This window comes from Callithrix jacchus, chromosome 15, assembly GCF_049354715.1.
Source record: "Callithrix jacchus isolate 240 chromosome 15, calJac240_pri, whole genome shotgun sequence".
Lineage (NCBI taxonomy): Eukaryota > Metazoa > Chordata > Mammalia > Primates > Cebidae > Callithrix > Callithrix jacchus.
The window spans coordinates 31,412,620-31,433,612 of record NC_133516.1 but is presented as its reverse complement, the minus strand read 5'-3'; the positions used below and the strand labels follow the sequence as shown (position 1 = coordinate 31,433,612).

Below are 20,993 nucleotides of genomic sequence, written 5' to 3'. Positions count from 1 at the left end.
GATTACAGGTGTAAGACACTTTCTCCGTACTTTTTTCACTCTTCTGTTCTGCTAGATAAGTCTTTCATACCTTCCCCTTCTCAAACCTCCTATACCTCCTCCCTCACCCTTAGCAGATGGCTTGTTCTCTGTTTAACCAAGAAAATAGGAAAACAGGAGAGAATTTCCAGAGTCCCATCACCATTTCTGTTCCTCGCCTACCTATGAGTTTACAGTATGCACCTGTGCAAGATCCCATCCCTTCATCTTTTAGGTATTAGCTTGTTTCTTGCACAATCTTTTATCTTTTTACTGAATTATTCTTTTAGCAAAGAAACATATTGTTGGCTCTGTCTTCTTAAAAAATAAACTTTTTTTGACTGTTGTTTTCTTTCCAACCTTTTTCTCTCCATACCTTTAAAGAAAAACCACTTGAAGGAGCTATTTGTATTTGCTGTTTCTAGTTTCTTTTCTTCTATTTTTTTTTTTGAGACAAGAGTCTTACTGTGTCACTCATGCTGGAATGTAGTGGTATGGTCTCGTCTCACTGCAACCTCCACCTCCCAGGTTCAAGTGATTCCTGTGCCTCAGTCTCCCGAGCAGTTGGGATTACAAGTGTGTGCCACCATGCCTGGCTAATTTTTGTATTTTTAGTAGAGACAGGGTTTTATCATGTTGGTCAGGCTGGCCTTGAACTCCTGGCCTCTTAAGCCCATTTTAATCAGACTTTTTTTCCTTTTAAACTCAGTGGTAAGAATCTAATCAGACTTTTGCTTCTGGATCTCACCAAAATTATCTTTGTTGTTTGCTCACTCACATTCTTTAGACCTTCATTTAAAGGACACCTTTTTCACACTGGGCGTGATGGCTCATGCTTGTAATCTCACTACTTTGGGATGCCAAGGTGGGTGGATCACTTGAGGTCGGGAGTTTGACACCAGCTTGGTCAACATGGTGAAATATCTCTACTACAAATACAAAAATTTGGTTTGGCTTGGTGGCTAACGCCTGTAATCCCAACACTTGGGGAGACTGAGGCAGGTGGATCACCTGAGGTAAAGAGTTTGAGACCAGCCTGACCAACATGGTGAAACTCTAGTAAAAATACAAAATTAGGCCAGGCGTGGTGGCTCATGCCTGTAATCCTAGCACTTTGGGAGGCTGAGATGGGTGAATCACCCTGAGGTCAGGTGTTTGAGACTAGCCTGGCCAACATGGTCAAACCCCGTCTCTACTAAAAATACAAAAATTAGACAAGCATGATGGTGGGCACCTGTAATCCCAGCTACTTGGGAGACTGAGGCAGGAGAATCGCTTGAACCTGGTAGGAGGAGATTGTGTGAACTGAGATCATGCCGTTGCACTTCAGCCTGGGTGACAAGAGTGAAATTCCATCTCAAAAAAATTAAATAGGCTGGGTGCAATGGCTCACGCCTGTAATCCCAGCACTTTAGGAGGCCAAGGCAGATGGATTATGAGGTCCAGATGTAGAGGCCATCCTGGCCAACATGGTGAAACCCTGTCTCTATTAAAAATACAAAAATTAGCTGGGCATGGTGGTGCATGCCTGTGATCCCAGAGGCTGAGATAGGACAATTGCTTGAACCAGGGAGTCGGAAGTTGCAGTGAGCCGAGATTGTGCCACTGCACTCCAGCCTGGTGACAGAGCAAGATTCCATCTAAAAAATAAATAAATACAAAGTTAGCCAGGCATGGTGGCACATACCTGTATCCCAGCTTCATGGGAGGCTGGGGCAGGAGAATTGTTTGAACCCGGTAGACAAAGGTTGCAGTGAGCCGAGATTGTGCATTGCACACCAGCCTGGGCAACAAGAGTGAAACTCCATCTCAAACAAATACAAAAATTACCTGGGTGTGGCTGAGGCAGAAGAGTCGTCTAAACCCAGGAGGCTGAGCTTGCAGTGAGCTGAGATTGTGCTACTGTACTCCAGCTAGGGCAAAAAAGCAAGACTCAGTCTCAAAATACAATAAAATAAATAATACAATATGATACAATACAATAATCCAGCATGGTAGCTCACACCTGTAATCCCAGCACTTTAGGAAGCCGAGGTGAGTGGATCGTCTGAGGTCAGGAGTTCCAGACCAACCTGGCCAACATAGTGAAACCGCATCTCTCCTAAAAATACAAAAATTAGCTGAGTGTGGTGGTTGGCATCTGTAATTCCAGCTACTCGGGAGGCTGAGGCAGGAGGATCCTTTGAACCCAGGAGGTGGAGGTTGCAGTGAGCTGAAATCCCGCCATTACATTCCAGCCTAGGCAACAAGAACGAAACTCCATCTCAAAGATAAAAATTAAAATACGGCCAGGCGCAGTAGCTGACGCCTGTAATCCTAGCACTTTGGGAGGCCAAGGTGGACGGATCACGAGATCAAGAGATCAAGACAATCCTGGCTAACACAGTGAAACCCCATCTCTACTAAAAATACAAAAAATTATCCGGGTGTGGTGTGCGCCTGTAGTCCCAGCTACTCAGGAGGCTGAGGCAGGAGAATCACTTGAACCTTGGCAGAGGTTGCAGTGAACCGAGATCTCACTACTGCACTCCAGCCTGGGTGACTGAACAAGACTCATCTCAAAAAAAGTAAAAACAAAACAAAAAAATGAATAAAATAAAAAACAAATACAAAAATTGGCCCAGGGTGGTAGCCCACACCTGTAATCCTAGCTACTTAGGAGGCTGAGACACAAGAATCACTTGAACCCAGGAAGCAGAGTTTGCAGTGAGCCGAGATCATGCCACTGCACTCTGTCCCCCCCAGCCCCAAAAAAAGAAAAGCTGTACCTTCCAAGTTGTACGTTCTAGCAGAACAGTCCCTCTACATCAAGTGATAGAGTGAATGGAGTTTATGAATTCCTTAAATGTGGCTTTCTTATGTAGTCCCAAATTAGTATTTGTTTTGTTTTTTTTTTTGAGACAGAATTTTACTCTGTCGCCTAGGCTGGAGTTGGTGGCACTATCTTGGCTCACTGTAACCTCCAGCTCCTGGGTTCAAGTGGTTCTCCTGCCTCAGCCTCCTGAGTAGCTGGGACTACAGGTGAGCACCACTATGCCCAGCCAATTTTTATATTTTTAGTAGAGACGGGTTTCACCATGTTGTCCAGGATCTCGAACTCCTGACCTTTTGATTTGCCCACCTCGGCCTCCCAAAGTTCTGGGATTACAGGCATGAGCCACCGAGCCTGGACCTCTTATATAAGTATTAACTGTCTTTGAGTTGGAGATGTTAGTATGATTTTATTTAATTAAAAAAAACCTCCTTTGTCAGCCGGGTATGGTGGCTCATGGCTGTAATCCCAACGCTTTGGCATCACGAGGTCAAGAGTTCAAGACAAGCCTGACCAACATAGTAATACCCTATCTCTACTAAAAATACAAAAATTAGCCTGGTGTGGTGGTGGCACATGCCTGTAATCTCACCTACTCGGGAGACTGAGGCAGGAGAGTTGCTTGAACATGGGAAGCAGAGGTTGCAATGAGCCAAGACCATGCCATTGCACTGCAGCCTGGGCAACAGAGTAAGACTCCATCTCAGAAAAAGAAAAAAGGAAAGAAAAGAAAAGATCTCCTTTGTCAAAAAAAAAAAAAAGCCCAACTTTTATTTATTAAATGTGTGTTGAAACCTCAAAGCACACTAATCAGAAATGTGTGTATTGGTATCATGCCACATTTAAGAGTGGAATATTTTGACTCTGTTGATGACTGTGACAGTCAACAGAGCAGTCCACTGAGAATCTGGTGCCGTGTCAGTCACCCATTTCTGCATTGCAGGTGCTCTTCAGCAGACATCCCTGCCCTTTAAGGCTTATGTGCTTACTATATAGTAAAATACTGATTTTTGTCTATATTCTTTCATAGTATGCAATATTTTTCCATCCATAGCTACCTTCAGGTGAAATATTACTAAGTATTGCTTAAAATAATTTCGAAACCCAGTGTTGTGGACTAATTGGGTTCCTCCAAATTCATATATCAAAGTCCTAACCCTGATGTGATTATATTTTTGAGATAGGGCATTTAAAGAGATAATGAAGGTGAAATGAGGTCATAAGGGTGGAATCCTAATCTAATAGGACTGATCTCCTTGTAAGAATAAGAAGAGTGCACCAGGAGTGCACATATACAGAGAAAAGGCTATGGGGAGGACACAGCAAGAAGGCAAGCCAGCAGAGAGGCCTCCGAAGGAACCAAACATGCCAATTCTTTGATCCTGATCTTCCAGCCTTCAGAACTATGAGAACATAAATTTCTGTTGTCTAAGCCACCTACTATGTGGGATTTTGTTATGGCAGCCCTAGCTGACTAACTTAACCAGGCTGTGTCGACTCCTAATAGGGGTTGGCAGGGCTGCTCAAGGCCTGAGGCCTGTAAGTAGGATCTTTCATTTCTTTGTAGAAATGAAAGGATTTTCTCTCACAAGTACAATTTCGTGAATAAGTCACATTCCTGGATAAAAGAGACACCAGTTAAAATTTGGAAGAAGAAATTGTGCCAGGTAATCTTGTCATTTTGTACTGACTACAAATATCATGTTACTGACTAGTGACCTCTGCTGGGTAACTGTGGTAAAAGCTGCTGGTTTTGGTTTTTAGGTTTTGGGTTTTTTTGAGCCAGTCTTGCTCTGTCACCCGGACTGGAGTACAGTGGCACAATCTTGGCTCACTGCAGCCCCGACTTCCCTAGCTCAAGTGATCCTCCCACCTACACCTCCCAAAGTATTTGAATTACAGGCATGAGCCAGTACGCCTGGCCACTGTGTTGCTATTTTAGTCTTCATTTCCTGTAGGTATTGAGCATCTCGTGACACACAGTAGAATGTTTGAGGTTGCATAGGGATCACACAGATTCTGGACCTTTTTTCCTGGTAACTTGTATACTGAGGCAAGCAACCAGATGTGCAGAACCCTTGGGCAGCAACAATCAAGTGGGCACTGTAAAATGGATTATTTCATAGAAAATAAGGGAAGTAATTTGGGACCAGGACCAAGAAGAAGTAAAGAGATTGAGTGGAACTGGAAGAAGGCAAAGGGAGGTGAGTCCAGGGTTCAAAAGAAGAAGGAGGCCAGGTGCGGGGGGCTCATGCCTGTAATCATTTTGGGAGGCTAAGGCAGGTGAATCACCTGAGGTCAGAGACCAGCCTGACCATTATAGTAAAACCCCATCTCTACTGAATAGAAAAATTAGCCAGTCATGGTGGTGTGTACCTATAATCCCAGCTACTGGGGAGGTTGAGATGAGAATTGCTTGAACCTAGGAGGCGGAGGTTACAGTGAGCCAAGATTCGAGATTGTGCCACTGCACCATTGCAGTCCAGCCTGGGTGACACAGTGAGCCTGTCTCAAAAAAAAAGGAAAAAAAGAACATTATGCTAAGTGAAATAGGCCAGTTATAGAAGGACAAATACTGCATGATTCTACTTATATGTGGTATCATGGTATCTAAAATAGACTCAGACCAGGTGTAGTGGCTCATGCCTGTAATCCCAACACTTTGGAAGGCTGAGGCAGGAAAATTGCTTGAGGCCGGCCTGGAGTTTGAGACCAGTTTGGGCAACATAATGGGACCTTGTCTCTACAAAATAAATAAGATGGTCAAATTCAGGCTAGGCGCAGTGGCTCACGCCTGTAATCCCAGCACTTTGGGAGGTATTTGGGAAGTACCCGGAGCTTCCATGCACTCCCTGGGTGCACCACCCTCCAGGAACCTTCATTCAACTATCCAGAAGTTCTACTGTTGTGAACTTAATAACTTGTAATCAGTATAGCTCTCATATTAAGTGTTCTTACCATAATAAATAATAGGAGAGGGAAGAAAACTTAAAACCAGGTTTGGAAAATTGAAGAATAATGTTTTTCCACAAATAGAAACATATTAACAGTTTTAATGAAAATAATTACTTTTGTTTAAATAATAGTGTTGCATCTGAAAACATGAAGACTATAATTAAAATTTGCTAAAAATATAAAAATGAGCTAAGTTGCCCAAGTACTTTCCTCCAAAATTGGGGGAAAAGCAAGCCTATAAATAGCCCAAGATTGTATCATTATCAGTAAAATTCTGTTAGTCTCATCACTGAAGGCTTATTTTTTAAAACTTTTCAATGGAAGATGTGTATGAAATCTTTCATACACAAAAGGGTTGGGCATGGTGGCTCATGCCTGTGATCTCAGCACTTTGGGAGGCTGAGGTGGGTGGATCACTTGAGACCAGGAGTTCCAGACTAGTCTGGCCAACATGATGAAACCCCATCTCTACTAAAAATACAAAAATTAGGTGGGCATGGTGGTATGTGCCTGTAATTCCCAGCTACTCAAGAGGCTGAGGCACGAGAATCACTTGAACCCAGGAGGCTGAGGTTTCGGTGAGCCGAGATTGTGCCATTGCACTCCAGCCTCAGTGACTGAGTGTGAGACTGTGTCTCAAAAAAAAAAAAAAAAATTAAAAAGGAAGATTTCATGCACAAAAGTAGAGGAAGTTAGCATAATATCAATATACCCATTTATTTCCTGAAATGAATTTTTAAAATATATTATTCTAAGTAGCTGTTTTGAAGTCTTAGGCCAAGGAATGGCAATTGGAATACACTGAATAAAGATCAAATATGAGAATATTTCTGAAGCAGAATTTGATGTATTCATCAGAGAAGAGGTGAGAAGAAGAAATTAATTCCAAATTTCTAGTTTAGAAAATTAGGCTGATAATGGCATTAATCAAGAGCACAGAGAACCAAGAAACTTGCAGTTTAACATAGTGTCTGCTTAGATGTCCTTGATGCAGCTTCCCAAGTTTCCTACCAAAATACCCATGAAGATGCAAAAAATGACAACAGAAATGGCTAGGAGGCTGGGCTTGGTGGCTCACACCTGTAATCCCAGCACTTTGGGAGACTAAGGTGGGTCAATCACCTGAGGTCAGGAGTTTGAGACTAGCCTGGCCAACATGGTGAAACCCTGTCTCTACTAAAAATATAAAAAATTAGCTGGGTGTGGTGGTGGGCACCACCATTCTAGTTTAATTTCCTAAACTAGAATGTGATCCCAGCTACTCAGGAGGCTGAGGCAGGAGAATTGCTTGAACCTGGGAGGCGGAGGTTGCAGTGAGCCAAGATTGTGCCATTGCACTCCAGCCTAGGCAACAACAGCAAAACGATGTCTCAAAGAAAAAAAAAAGAAATGCCTAGGAACTAAGATGGGTGACTGCCTTAATCATTAGGGACGAACTGAGATAAAGTGTACCCTGGCCTCATCTTATGGAAACAAAAATGCTTTGTAAAGATAATGAGTCAACCTACATCCCCGTTGTCACTTCCCTGGCTCAGTGACCCAAGGTCCACAGTAGCCAGAAACTGGGCAGCCCTCTGCAGAGCATCACCTAATGCTATTTCAGGGACTAGAATGGTGTATCTTTTCTTATTCTATTTCCCCTAATTTTTCTCTTAACTCTTTTAGGATACAAGGTCCCTATTGGGCACTTGGTATTAATGGCATTACTGCACAAGTGGCATGGGCCAAACATGTAGAGTATTATATGCTAAGGCAGGGATGAGAGAGTCCTGGGTATAGGACACAATGGAAGTCATCATTTCTCAGATCTTTTATTGGTTTAGAGAATCAGTGAGGGAAGGGAAGCTGGGGTGTAGCTAGGCCAGGACTATAGTAAGTGTCTCTAAGAAACTGGGAATTAAAGTAGGAGTGGGGCTGGGTGCAGTAGCTCACACCTTGGGCTCCCAGCACTTTGGGAGCCTGAGGTGGGTGGATCACTTGAGGTCAGGAGTTTGAGACCAGCCTGGCCAACATGGTGAAACCCCGTCTGTAATAAAAATACAAAAATTAGCTGTGTGTGGTGGTATGCACCTGTAGCCCCGGCTACTTGGGAGGCTGAGGCAACAAAATCACTTGAACCTGGGGGGCGGAGGTTGCAGTGAGCTGAAATCATGTCACTGCACTCCAGCCTGGGCAAGAGAGCGAGACTCTGTCTCAAAAAATAATAATAATAAAAATAAATAAATAAATTGGGAGTTGTGTTTATCAGCCTGTCCTGTAGTTATAGATACATGGAATCTTTTAGCTATCACACAGATTGAGAGTAGAGTCAAGGACTGTTTGTTGCCTGTTAACAGATGATAAATAAATCCTAATAAACAATACAGGGCCTATGAGTGAACTCAGCTGGTTAAGGATGAAGACTAGAAAGGTCCACTACAAACTGCTCAGTAAAGTATAAGAAATCATTGCCCTTATGAATTCTGAGAAAAAGTCAAGGATAAAATTGGCTGAGATGAAACAGAAAATGAGTGTGATAAGATTATAAGGAAACTAAAAACAATGAGCAAGAATTAAATACATAAAAATAATTGGCCAGGTGTGGTGGCTCATGCCAGTAATCTTAGCACTTTGGGAAACTGAGATGGGCAGATCACTTGAGGTCAGGAGTTTGAAATCAACCTGACCAACATGGCAAAACAAAAAACAAAAAAACTGTCTCTACTAAAAATACAAAAATTAGCCAGGCTTTTAGACCTGTAATCTCAGGTACCCAGGAGGCTGAAACAGGAGACTCGTGTGAATCTGGGAGGCAGAGGTTGCTGTGAGCCAAGACCAGATTGCTATGCTCCAGCCTGGGTGATAGCGTGAAACTCTATCTTGGAGAGCAGATGGTGGATTTAAAAAAAAAAAAAAAAAACTAGAGAAAGCAAAAAGAGCAAAGTTGTTAAGGGTAGCAATATGTGATGGAGTTTAGCCTGGAAGAAAGGACAGTTTTTAAAAGAGGTGAGATAGAAAACTAACATATCCTGGCTGGGCGCAGTGGCTCAAGCCTGTAATCCCAGCACTTTGGGAGGCCGAGGCGGGTGGATCTCGAGGTCAAGAAATCGAGACCATCCTGGTCAATATGGTGAAACCCCGTCTCTACTAAAGATACAAAAAATTAACTGGGCATGGTGGCGCGTGCCTGTAATCCCAGCTACTCAGGAGGCTGTGGCAGGAGAATTGCCTGAACCCAGGAGGTGGAGGTTGCCGTGAGCCGAGATCGCGCCATTGCACTCCAGCCCAGGTAACAAGAGCAAAACTCCGTCTCAAAAAACAAACAAACAAACAAAAAAACAACTAACATATCAATAATTAATTCTCCTGAAACCCAGAATAAATGGAAGCAAGATAATAACGGTAATAGTTTGAGTTGCCTCCTTACTGTGTGCCTGACACCTATCTACTTGAATCCTTACAACAGTCCTCAGAGAGAAATCACCATTGTTTGTGCCATTATGCTGAGGAAGGGTGGAGATATGCAATAAATTACCTCTGGTCACACAGCTATTACAGATCACTGAGGATTTATTATAAGAACACTTTTCCCAGCTATAATGGCCTGTATTGTTAAGAGGGTATAGCTTTGCTGCTTTCTGAGTAACATCAGTGATCACAACTAGTTCATTCTTGGTAGAAACAGTTTTCTTAGTACAAAACTCTTTATTCACTAAATAATTTATTGTCTCTGCAAATAACACGTAGGGGTGAGGTTTTAAAATAATGATTTGTATTGATAGCTCTAATTCTTCCTCCAGTCCATATTTATATCCCCCTTCTCACCAGTAACAATTTTTAAAAATCTGTGTTTTTTTTTATTTACTCTCTACAGTAATACACATAGAAAAGTTTTAGAATTACAGGCTGGGTGTGGTGGCTCATGCCTGTAATCCCAGCACTTTGAGAGGCCAAGGAGGGCGGATTGCCTGAGCTCAGGAGTTTGAGACCAGCCTGGGCAAGATGGCAAAACCCTGTCTCTACTGAAAATACAAAAAATTAGCCAAGTGTGGTGGCACACACCTGTAGTCCCAGCTACTCAGGAGACTGAGGTGAGAGAATTGCTTGAACAAGGATGGCAGAGGTTGCAGTGAGCTGAGATCATGTCACTGCACTCCAGCCTGGACAACAGAGTGAGACTGTCTCTCAAAAAGAAAAAAAAGAAGAGTTTTGGAATTGCTATACCATCACCAACATCAGTTGTTGTTTTTTTTTTTGGGATCCAGTATATACCACTGAGGTGGATGGTCAGTACTATGTTCAGAAGCTACTTAGAATCTAATTCTTTCCTTCTCTGATTATGTTATCACCTTGATACATGGGTAGGTTTTTTTGTTTTTCTTTGTACTTAGTTTTAGGATCCTTGTTACTGATTTAATTTTTAAAATATGTGAAAAATTAACATGGCTTAAATGTCAAAACTTTTTATATAAAAATGTTTCCTCAGAGAAGTTTCATTCCCTTCCCTATCCCTTCTTTTCTGTTTCTATCTATACACTAGAAAAATAATTTTGTTACTTTCCGTTTTATTTTTCTCAAATTGTTTCCTTTTGGAAAAATTAACCAGTAAAAGTATATCATATTTATATTTATTTTCCCTCCATTCTTAGTTCTCCTTTGTCATGGAAGTCTTTCTTCTGCAAAGGATAGCATGCTATATATACTCTTCTTCACCTTGCTTTTTCCTTTGTGTTTCCTACAACTCTCTTTTTTTTTTTTTTGAGACAGAGTCTCACTCTGTCAACCAGATGGGAGTGTAGTGGCATGATTTTGGCTCACTGCAACCTCCGTCTGCCAAGTTTCTGCCTCAGCCTCCTGAATAGCTGGGACTACAGGTGCATACCACCATGCCCAGCTAATTTTTATGTTTTCAGTGGAGATGGGGTTTCACCATGCTGGCCAGGATGGTCTCTATCTCTGACCTTGTGATCTGCCTGCCTCGGCTTCTCAAAGTGCTGGGATTACAGACATGAGCATTTATATTATACATCAGGTTGATCACCTGATGTCAGGAGTTCAAGACCAGCCTGACCAACATGGTGAAACCCCATCTCTACTAAAAATAGAAAATTAGCCGGATATGGTTGTGCATGACTGTAATCCCAGCTACTTGGGAGGCTGAGGCAGGAGAATTGCTTGAACCTGGGAGATGGAGGTTGCAGAGAGCTGAGATTGTGCCACTGCACTCCAGCCTGGGCAACAAAAGTGAAACTCTGTCTCAAAAAAATTAACAGTGGATAAAAGGAAATTGAATTCAGTTCCTGTTTTTTCTAAAGCCATGCATCTATTAAATTCATTCATCTCTTTGTTTTTTTCTCTCCAATTTTAGTCTGTGCTGAGACCTATAACCCTGATGAGGAAGAGGAAGATACAGATCCAAGGGTAAGACCCAAAGCAAAGATATTAGGTAGAATTGTATTTTTCACTAACTTGCCTTCTCTACATAACAAAAACTCATCATGCTAGTAATTAAATGCAAATTAAAATATCAATAAAGTGACATTTTCAGTCTAACAGATTGAAAGCTGCACTCGTTGAGGGTATGATGAGAAGTGCCTAGCTGTAGCTGTCAGAAGCCTTAAACAGGCTGGGCATGGTGGTTCACCCCTGTAATCCCAACACTTTGAGAGGCTGAGGCAGGAGGATCGCTTGAGGCCAGGAGTTCAAGACTAGCTTGGACAATATAGGAAGACCCTATATTTGTGGGGAAAAAAAAAAATTAGCCGGGGTTGGTGGGACATGCCTGTATTTGCAGCTACTTAGGAGCCTGAGGCAGGAGGATTGCTGCTACAGCCTAGGAGGTCAAGGCTGCAAACAAAACACACACATACACACACACACACACACACACACACACACACACACACAAACTACCGAGGATGGTGGCTCACACCTGTAATCCTAGCACTTTGGGAGGTTGAAGTGGGAAGATCACTTGAAGCTCAGCAGTTTGAGACTAGCCTGGGCAATGCAGCTAGACCTTCTCTCTATTAAAAAAAAAAAAAAATTAATAACAAGCCTTAAATACTTACGGTCAAGCCAACTGATTTAGCATTTACCTAAAGGAGAATTCATCCCTAATGAAAGTTGGATCCTTCTCGAGGATATACAAATGGAGCTTATTGTAGTGTTATAACAATGAAAAATGGAAACAACCTAAATGACCCAAAATATGATATCACAAGGGGCTAAATTATGGTGCATTCAAATGAAAAGAATCTGTAGCCATTGAAAGTGATGGTACAGGACTGTATGTAATGGTATGGGCTGTATGTTTGTGTGAGGTGCATTTTATAGAGCATTTTGTAAAATAATAAATTTGAAATATATATATATATATATAGAGAGAGAGAGAAAATTCTATCTGGAAGTATATACCCCAGATGTTAACAGTAGTTGTGATAAGACCATGTTTGATTTTTGAGTGCTTTTAAAAAAAAAAAAAACAACTTAGTTTTTTAAACTTTTGTAAAATTGACATAAATTACTTTTATGAGAGCATATAAGAACTATCATTTTATAGTCTGTTATAGTCTGGGTGTGGTAGCTCATACCTGTAATTCCAGCACTTTGGGAGGCTGAGGTGGGTAGATCACCTGAGGTCAGGAGTTCAGACCAATCTGGTCAACATAGTGAAACCTCGTCTTTACTAAAAATAGAAAAATTAGCCGGGTGTGGTGGCGGGCACCGGTAATCCCAGCTACTCGGAAAGCCAAGGCAGGAGAATCGCTTGAACCTGGGAGGCAGAGGTTGTGGTGAGCTGAGATCTCACCACTGCACTCCAGCCTGGGTGACAGGGTGAAACTCCATCTCAAAAAACAAAAAAACAATTGATATTATAAAAAAAACTTTAGTGAGCCGGGTATGGTGGCTCACGCCTGGAATCCCAGCACTTTTAGAGGTGGAGACAGGCGGATTACAAGGTCAGGAGTTTAAGACCAGCCTGACCAACATGATGAAACTCCATCTCTACTAAAAACACAAAAATTAGCCTGGTGTGGTGGTGTGCACCTATAATCCTACTTACTCAGGAGGCTAGGGCAGGACAATCACTTGAACTTGGGAGGTGGAGGTTGCAGTGAGCCAAGATCGCACCACTGCACTTCAGCCTGGGCAACAGAGCAAAACTCTGTCTCAAAACAAAAACAAAAACAAAAAAAACCTTTAATGATCTATCATTTTACCTTTAAGTCAAGTTACCCTTAAAATGAGTAACATATGAAAATTTCTGAAGTATTCTAATAAATGCTACCATTTTTGTGAATTTAGAAATCATGTAAATTTTTAAATTCTAGTTATAAAATTCTTGATGACTGTAAAAGTTATTTCCTAATTTAATATCACAAATTAAAAATACTTAACACTTTTTTTTTGGTGATGGAGTCTCGCTCTGTCACCAGGCTGGAGTGCAGTGGTGCAATTTTGGCTCACTGCAACCTCCTACTCCCTGATTCAAGTGATTCTCCTGCCTCAGCCCCCCAAGTAGCTGGGATTGCAGGCAAGTGTCACCACACGCAGATAATTTTTGTGTTTTTAGTAGAGACAGGGTTTCACCATGTTGTCCAGAATGGTCTCGATCTCCTGACCTTGTGATCTGCCTGCCTTGTCTTTCCAAAGTGCTGGAATTACAGGTGTGAGCCACCAAGTCCAGCCAACACTTTTAACGTCTGTTATTTCTGGTCAGATTAAATGGTGCACTTTTTCTTTGAGTAGATGCTCAGTATTTGTTTAAAGAACAAATTTATAACCCTCTACTTTATGGATGAAGATCCCGAGGCTCCCAAGGGACGGCTGACTTGCTGCCAGCCACTTAGCAGTTGGCTCCAGGGTCAGTGCTCTTCACCCCTATATTACATTGTCCCTCCACCTTCAGCATACAGCTTGATATTTATGTAAAATTAAAATGACAGCATACTCTTTATTTTTCCCACTCTTTGTAGAAAGAAATATACCAGTCTTTAAGTGGTTATTTTAAAATGGAATAAAATAATTTCCATGGTTTTATTTGGGTTGGCAGGTGATTCATCCTAAAACTGATGAACAGAGATGCAGACTTCAGGAAGCTTGCAAAGATATTCTCCTTTTCAAAAATCTTGATCAGGTAACATTGATTTCTAAAGTATTTTTATTATATGATCTTTTAGCTTTGCTCCTATTTGTCACTTAAACTTTAATTTTTAGCATTCTAGCCACAGCCATATTAAGCATAAAACCTTAGATTCATCTTACATACAAATGTTTTCATTGCATTGACTACTTTAACCCAGACATGATTTTTCAGAGGACTTTTAGTGCAGTAGTCCCACTTATTCTTGGTTTTGCTTTCCAGGGTTTCAGTTGCCCATAGTTAATGACAGTCCAAAAATACTAAATAGAAAATTCCAGAAATAGCATGTGTGGTGGCTCATGCCTGTAATCCCAGCACTCTGGGAGGCTGAGGTGGGTGGATCACCTGAGGTCAGGAGTTTAAGACCAGCCTGGCCAACATGGCGAAACCCTGTCTCTACTAAAAATACAAAAATTAGCCAGGCATAGTTGCACACATCTGTAATCCCAGCTCCTCAGGAGGCTGAGGCAGGAGAATTGTTCCAATCCAGAGGGCAGAGGTTGCAGTGAGCCAAGATTGCACCACTGCATTCCAGCCTGTGTGACAGAGTGAGACTCCACCTCAAAATTTTCAAAAAGAAAACAATTCTTAAGTTGTAAAGGGCATGCCATTCTGAATCTTATGCTGTCCTGCTCTGCTACCACCCAGAACGTAAATCATCACTTTGTCCCAGTGTATCCATGCCGTATATGCCACCTGTCCATTAGTCATTTAGTCACCATCTAGCAGTACTCCTATTTAAGTAACCTTATTTTATTTAATAATGGCCCCAAAGAACAAGAGAAGCGATGCTGGCAATTCAGATATGCCAAATAGAAGCCATAAAATGCTTTCTTTCTTTTCTTTTTTTTTTTTTTTTGAGATACATTTTAGCTCTTGTTACCCAGACTGGAGTGCAATGGCACGATCTCGGCTCACCACAACCTCCGCCTTCTGGGTTCAAGCAATTCTCCCAAGTAGCTGGGACTACAGGCGCGCACCACCATGCCCAGCTAATTTTTGTACTTTTAGTAGAGACGGGGTTTCACCTTGTTGTCCACGATGGTCTCGATCTCTTGACCTCGTGATCCACCCGCCTCGGCCTCCCAAAGTGCTGGGATTATAGGTGTGAGCCACCGCGCCTGGCCAAAAATGCTTCTTTAAGTGAAAAGATGAGAGAAATTTAAGGAAAGAAAGAAAGAAACAAATTGTATACTGAGGTTGCAAAGATCTATGATAAGAATGAATCTTCTGGCTGGGCGTGGTGGCTCACACCTGTAACCCAAGCACTCTGAGAGGCCTAGGTATGTGGATTGCCTGAGATCAGGAGTTCAAGACCAGCCTGGCCAACATGGTGAATATTTTTGTCTCTACTAAAAATACAAAAATTAGCCAGGTGTGGTAGCACGTGCCTGTAATCCCAGCTACTCAGGAGGCTGAGGAAGGAGAATTGCTTGAATCCAGGAGGCAGAGGTTGCAGTGAGCTGAGATCATACCATGGCACTCCAGCCTAGGTGACAGAGCAAGACTCTGTCTCAAAAAAAAGAATCTTTTTATTTGTGAAACTGTGAAGGAGGAAAAAGAAATTTATGCTAGTTTTGCTGTCGCACCTCAAACTGCACAAGTTACAGCCACAGTGCATGGTAAGTACTTGGTTAAGATGGAAAGGCATTACATTTGTTGATGGAAGAAATGTGTTCCAGTTGACAGCAATAGGGTTCAACACTATCTGTGGTTTCAGACATCCACATATCCCCTTGGAACATACTCCCCATGGATAAGGGGTGAACTGCTGTATTTTTCTGAGCTGCTTTGGCACTTTCTCCAAGATAGTACCGATCATTTGAAGACCATGCAGTTTGGTCATGTTGCAAGGAAATGCTCAGATTTGCATGATCCTGGCTTTGGGTCTGAATATGTCCTACAAAGAGATTGATTTTTCCGAAGATGCCAGTATGTAGTTCGTTTTATTAATAATAGTTACCCCACTGGCTTACCACAGTGTGTGATAAGTGCTTCTTGAGAATGGTGTGTTTCTGCAGGGCTTAGCATAGGATCTATGACCTGGGCCTGTCCTCCCTCTCTTGGTGGTAGAAATAAAGAACGTGGGCTACAGCCTGATAGCTGTCCTAGTACATTTGGGCTGCTATAACAAAATACTGTAACCTGGGTGGCTTATAAACAGTGGAAATTTCTCACAGTTCTGGAGTCTGGGAAATCAAGCCCAAGGTGCCATCAGATTTGGTGTCTGATCAAGAGCCCATTTCTTGGTTCAGAGATAGCCATCTCTATGTTCTCACATGGTAGAAGGAGGGAGGGAGCTCTCAGGGTCTCTTTTATAGGGGCAGTAGTCCCATTCCTGACCTAATCACTGACAAAGGCCTTACCATCTAATACCATCACATTGGGTGTCAGGTTTTAACATGGAATTTTGGGGTGACATAAATATTTAGTTCATAGTAATAGAGAATCTTCAGATTTCCTGTTTCTTTTCTACTTTGTTTCTTCTCTATTCTTCTCTGCTTTGAAGGCCACACATTAAACGAATGAGGCCAGGCACAGTGGCTCACGCCTGTAATCCCAGCACTTTAGGAAGCTGAGGCAGATGGATCACTTGAGGTCAGGAGTTCAAGACCAGTCTGGTCAACATGGTGAAACTCCATCTCTACTAAAAATACAAAAATTAGGCAGGTGTGGTGGCATGTGCCTGTAGTTCCAGCTACTTGGGAGGCTGAGGCAGAAAAATCGCTTGAACTGGGGAGGTGGAGGTTGCAATGAGGTGAGGTTGTACCACTGCACTCTAGCCTTGGTGACAGAGTGAGATTCTATCTAAAAAAAAGTTAAAAATTAAAAATTAAAAACATTTAAAACCACATGAATGGCTGAGGTGCTAGGCCTATTGAGGAGTCCCAGAATGTGCAGAGACAGGAAGGCTGGGATTACATTTCCTCTGTTACCCAGCTCCTAGAAAAAAGGCTTTTGAAGACATTTCCACAGCTCTCCCTGGGAATCTGGCTGGTCAGATATGAGCTTAAATGCATCAGTCAAAGGAGTTAATTAACCTTGGTGTCTGTAAACCAGTCTAATAACTGTGTCGTTTATAGTAATAGCCAGAGCTTTACTCAGAGCTTGTTAGTCTGAGACTGAATGAGACAAGTACCATGAGCTCAAGGAAAGGCTGGTTGTAAGAAACAGTGGTCTGTGTTAGCTGTTTTCCCTGGAAGACCCATCCATGTAACTGGAAAAGGGACTTGCTTCTTTATCTGTGAATAAAACCTCTTGTAAATTTTATACCATTAGAGTTGTTATAAGGGAAGTTTCTATGTCAATCTAATATTCAGTTTTCTTAGTGTTGGAGAATACCATTTTAGTGTTGAAAATTTTAACTTGGCTGGGCACAGTGTGGCTCACATCTGTAATCCCAGGACTTTGGGAGGCTGAGGAGGGTAGATCATCTGAAGTCAGGAGTTCGAGACCAGCCTGGCCAACACGGTGAAACTCCATCTCTACTAAAAATACAACAATTAGCTGGGCATGGTGGCAGGTGCCTGTAATCCCAGCTACTTAAGAGGCTGAGGCAAGAGAATCGCTTGAACCTGGGAGGCAGAGTTTTCAATGAACTGAGATCGTGCTATTGCACTCCAGCCTGGGCAACAAGAGTGAAATTCTGTCTTAAAAAAAAAAAATTACTTCTCTCAATAATGTCTTTTTTCTGGTAGAGGATCCAGTCCAGAATCTCATGTTACATTTAGTTGTTATTTCTTCTTAATCTCCTCCAATCTGTGGCAGTTTTCAGTCTTTCCTTGTCTTTCATAATCTTGACACTTTGAAGAGTAATTCTATAGAATGTCTCTCCAGAGTTTGATGTTTCCTCATGATTTTGGAATATGGTTATATTTTTGGCCAGACTACCACAGAAATTATTTTGTGTCTGTCTGAAAGCATCATATCAAGGGCCTCATGATATCAGTATGTCTTATTGCCAGCAATGTTGGTTCATTCTTTTTTATTGCTGAGTAGTATTTCATTGTTAAAAAATACCAATTTATCCATTTTTCTGTTAATGAATACTTGGTCTATTTCTCGTTTTTAGCTATTATGAATAACACTGTCAACATTTTGTATAAATCTTTTTGTGAACCTTTCCCCCAAGTTATCTTGAGTAAAATACTTGAGAGGAAAATTGCTGAGTCATAAGATAGGTATATGTTTGACTTTGTAAACAAATCTGTCAGATCAGCTGGGTGCAATGGCTCATGCCTGTAAATCCCAGCACTTTGGGAGACCAAGGCGAGTGGATCACCTGAGGTCAGGAGTTTAAGACAAGCCTGGCCAACATGGTGAAACCCCCTGTCTACTAAAAATACAAAATTAGCTGGGCATGGTGGCACACACCTGTTATCCCAGCTATTCAGGAGGCTGAAGCAGGAGAATCACTTGAACTCAGTAGGTGGAAGTTGCAGTGGGTCGAGATTGTACCTTTGTACTCCAGCCTGGGTGAGAGAGTGAGACTCTGTCTCAAAAAAAAAAAAAAAAAAAAAAATCTGCCAGATATTTTTCAAAGTAGTTTTACCATTTTGCATTTCTGTCAACAATATATGAGATTTCATGTTGCTCCACATCCTTACTAACATTTTATATTGTCAGTATTTTTAGTTTCAGCCATTCTGATTAGTGTATTTGTTTCAAATTTAAAATTTATCTTCCAAATTTTTATTTTTAAATTTCAAATTTACAGAAAATTCACAAGAATAATACCATGAATACCCAGACACCCTTTACCTAGACTGTCCAGTTGTAAACATTTTAGCATTTTACCACATTTGCTTTTTCTCTTGTACGTAAGTTTATTTAAAGAGAGAAAGAAAAGGGGAGTATATATAATATTTTTTTTTTTGTTCTGAATCATTTATGACATCATGACTCTTCACTACTAAATATTTAGGATGTATTTTCCAGGAACAAGAATACTTTCTGGCCTGGCTCAGTGGCTTACACCTGTAATCACAGCACTTTGGGAGGCTGAGGTGGGCAGATTACTTGAGGTCAGGAGTTCGTGACCAGCTTGGCCATGATGGCGAAACCCTATCTCTACTAAAAATATAGAAATTAGCTGGGCATGGTGGCACGCACCCAAAATCCCAGCTACTTGGGAGGCTGAAGCAGGAGAATCACTTGAACCTGGGAGGCGGAGGTTGCAGTGTACCAAGATCGCGCCACTGTACTTCAGCCTGGGTGACAAAGTGAGACTCTGTCTCAAAAAAAATTTTTTTTTTTAATTTTCCTACGTTAATACAATGCCATTTAATAAATCCAAGAAATTTAACATTGGCGTAATATAAAATCACCTAACAACAGTCCATACTCAGATTTCCTCAGTTTTCCCAGTAAAGTTCTGTATAGCTTTTGGTTTTGTTTTTCAATCCTAAATCACGTACAGTAAGTCCTCACCTAACATCCTGAATCACATACAATAAGTACTCACTTTAACATTGTTGGTAGTCTTGGAAACTGCAACTTTAAGCAAAGCAACCTATAATGAAACCTTTTTTCCCCTCATCATTGTTATAACTGTTATATTTGAGGATACTGTTTTGCTTAAATTCACATTTTTCAAGAACCTAGCAACCACATTAAGTGAGGACTTAACTGTATTTCATTTGGTTGTCATGTTGTTATTTTAGTCTCCTCTAACCTAGAAATTCTCCCCTTCCACCTATCTTATTCTTTATCTCATGACATGTGTTTGAAGAGTGCAGACTAGAAGAAGAAAAGTTACTCAGAACAAGAGGCTTTCAGCAGGCAACCCACAGGCTAGGTACAGATGTCTGTGTTTGGTCTGTATTGTCCATGAAAATTTAAATTTATCGCCAGTATATAAATAGATTTCTGGCAACACTGAGCTCACATTCCAGTGAATGTGGGTAGTATGTAGTTGTAAGCCATCCTTTTTAGTATTTGTCAGCTTATACAGTATTCAACGCACATGGAACTAAATATACTTTTTGGTGATACTCAATCTTGGTAGCACAGTCACTCTGATAGAACATAAAATCACATGGAATTATGCAGTCATAAAATTATTCTCTTTCCAGGTGTTCAGTATACATTCCTTCAAAGAGAAAGTCTTTTTAAAATTGAATCTGGTATTCTTTAGTGAAGTCCTAATAATCACTGATCTCCCTGTCTGACAGGCATGCTGGTCCAAGGCTGAGACCATTTTTTCATTAGAACTTAATAATAATGTTTTCTTTTCATTATACTTATCCATATAGTTGATGTCTGGTTATGGCAGGCAATATTAGTAAGTAAGTAATTGTGTGTGTTGTATGTAAATGAAGCAATATTAGCTGTCTTATACTAGATCTCATTTGTTGAGTATCTGTTGTTTCATAAATACTTTCCTTAGGTTTTTCTCTTTAGGTCATAAATATTGAAGTAGAATCTTTGTTATTGTTATACCCTTTTTACATATGAAGAAACTGAAGTTTGCCGGGCGTGGTAGCTCATGCCTGTAATCCTAGCACTTTGGGAAGCCAAGGCGAGTGGATTACCTGAGTTTAGGAGTTCGAGACCAGCCTGGCCAACATGATGAAACCCTGTCTTCTCTACTAAAAATACAAAAATTAGCCAGGTGTGGTGGCTCAGGCCTGTAGTCCCAGCTATTTGAGAGGCTGAGGCAGGAGAATAGCTTGAACCCAGGAGTGAGACTCTGTCTCCAGGAAAAAAGAAAAAAAAGATACTGAAGCTCAACGAGGTTAAGTGATGTGTTTGGCTAGTCAAAGGCAGTTGTGCTGTTCTAAAAGATAACCTCTAAGGCCCTAACAGCCCTTTAGATCTGATGATCCTGTTAAGGTCAACACCTGTAGGAAGGTGTGGCAGCATATGGCTTTACACATGGCATAGTGCAGCCATCAGGCAGGTGACAGTCATGTGGATGTGGCTGGGAAAACATGGACCATGATTTAGATAATATTTCTGCGTAAATTGTGGAAAGCTTATTCAAAACAATACTGCCTCAGAAAACTTGCCAGTTTTCTCTCTGCTGAAGTACATAGAGGTAAAAAGCTGAATGGTCCCAAGAAAGCATTTGTTTCAGACAGC

At 41.3% G+C, this 20,993-nt stretch overlaps 1 protein-coding gene across 4 annotated transcripts in view; it reads left to right on the top strand.

Annotated features, from left to right (window-relative positions):
- PRKAR2A (protein kinase cAMP-dependent type II regulatory subunit alpha) overlaps window positions 1-20,993 on the top strand; it is a 93,039-nt gene that overhangs the window by 40,776 nt on the left and 31,270 nt on the right. For all 4 annotated transcript variants that reach the window (XM_035275433.3, XM_078350849.1, XM_003734840.6 and 1 more), the window contains 2 exons: window positions 11,133-11,185; window positions 13,821-13,904. In XM_035275433.3, coding sequence (XP_035131324.1) covers window positions 11,133-11,185; window positions 13,821-13,904 — 137 coding nt within the window. The remainder of the gene's footprint in view (window positions 1-11,132; window positions 11,186-13,820; window positions 13,905-20,993) is intronic.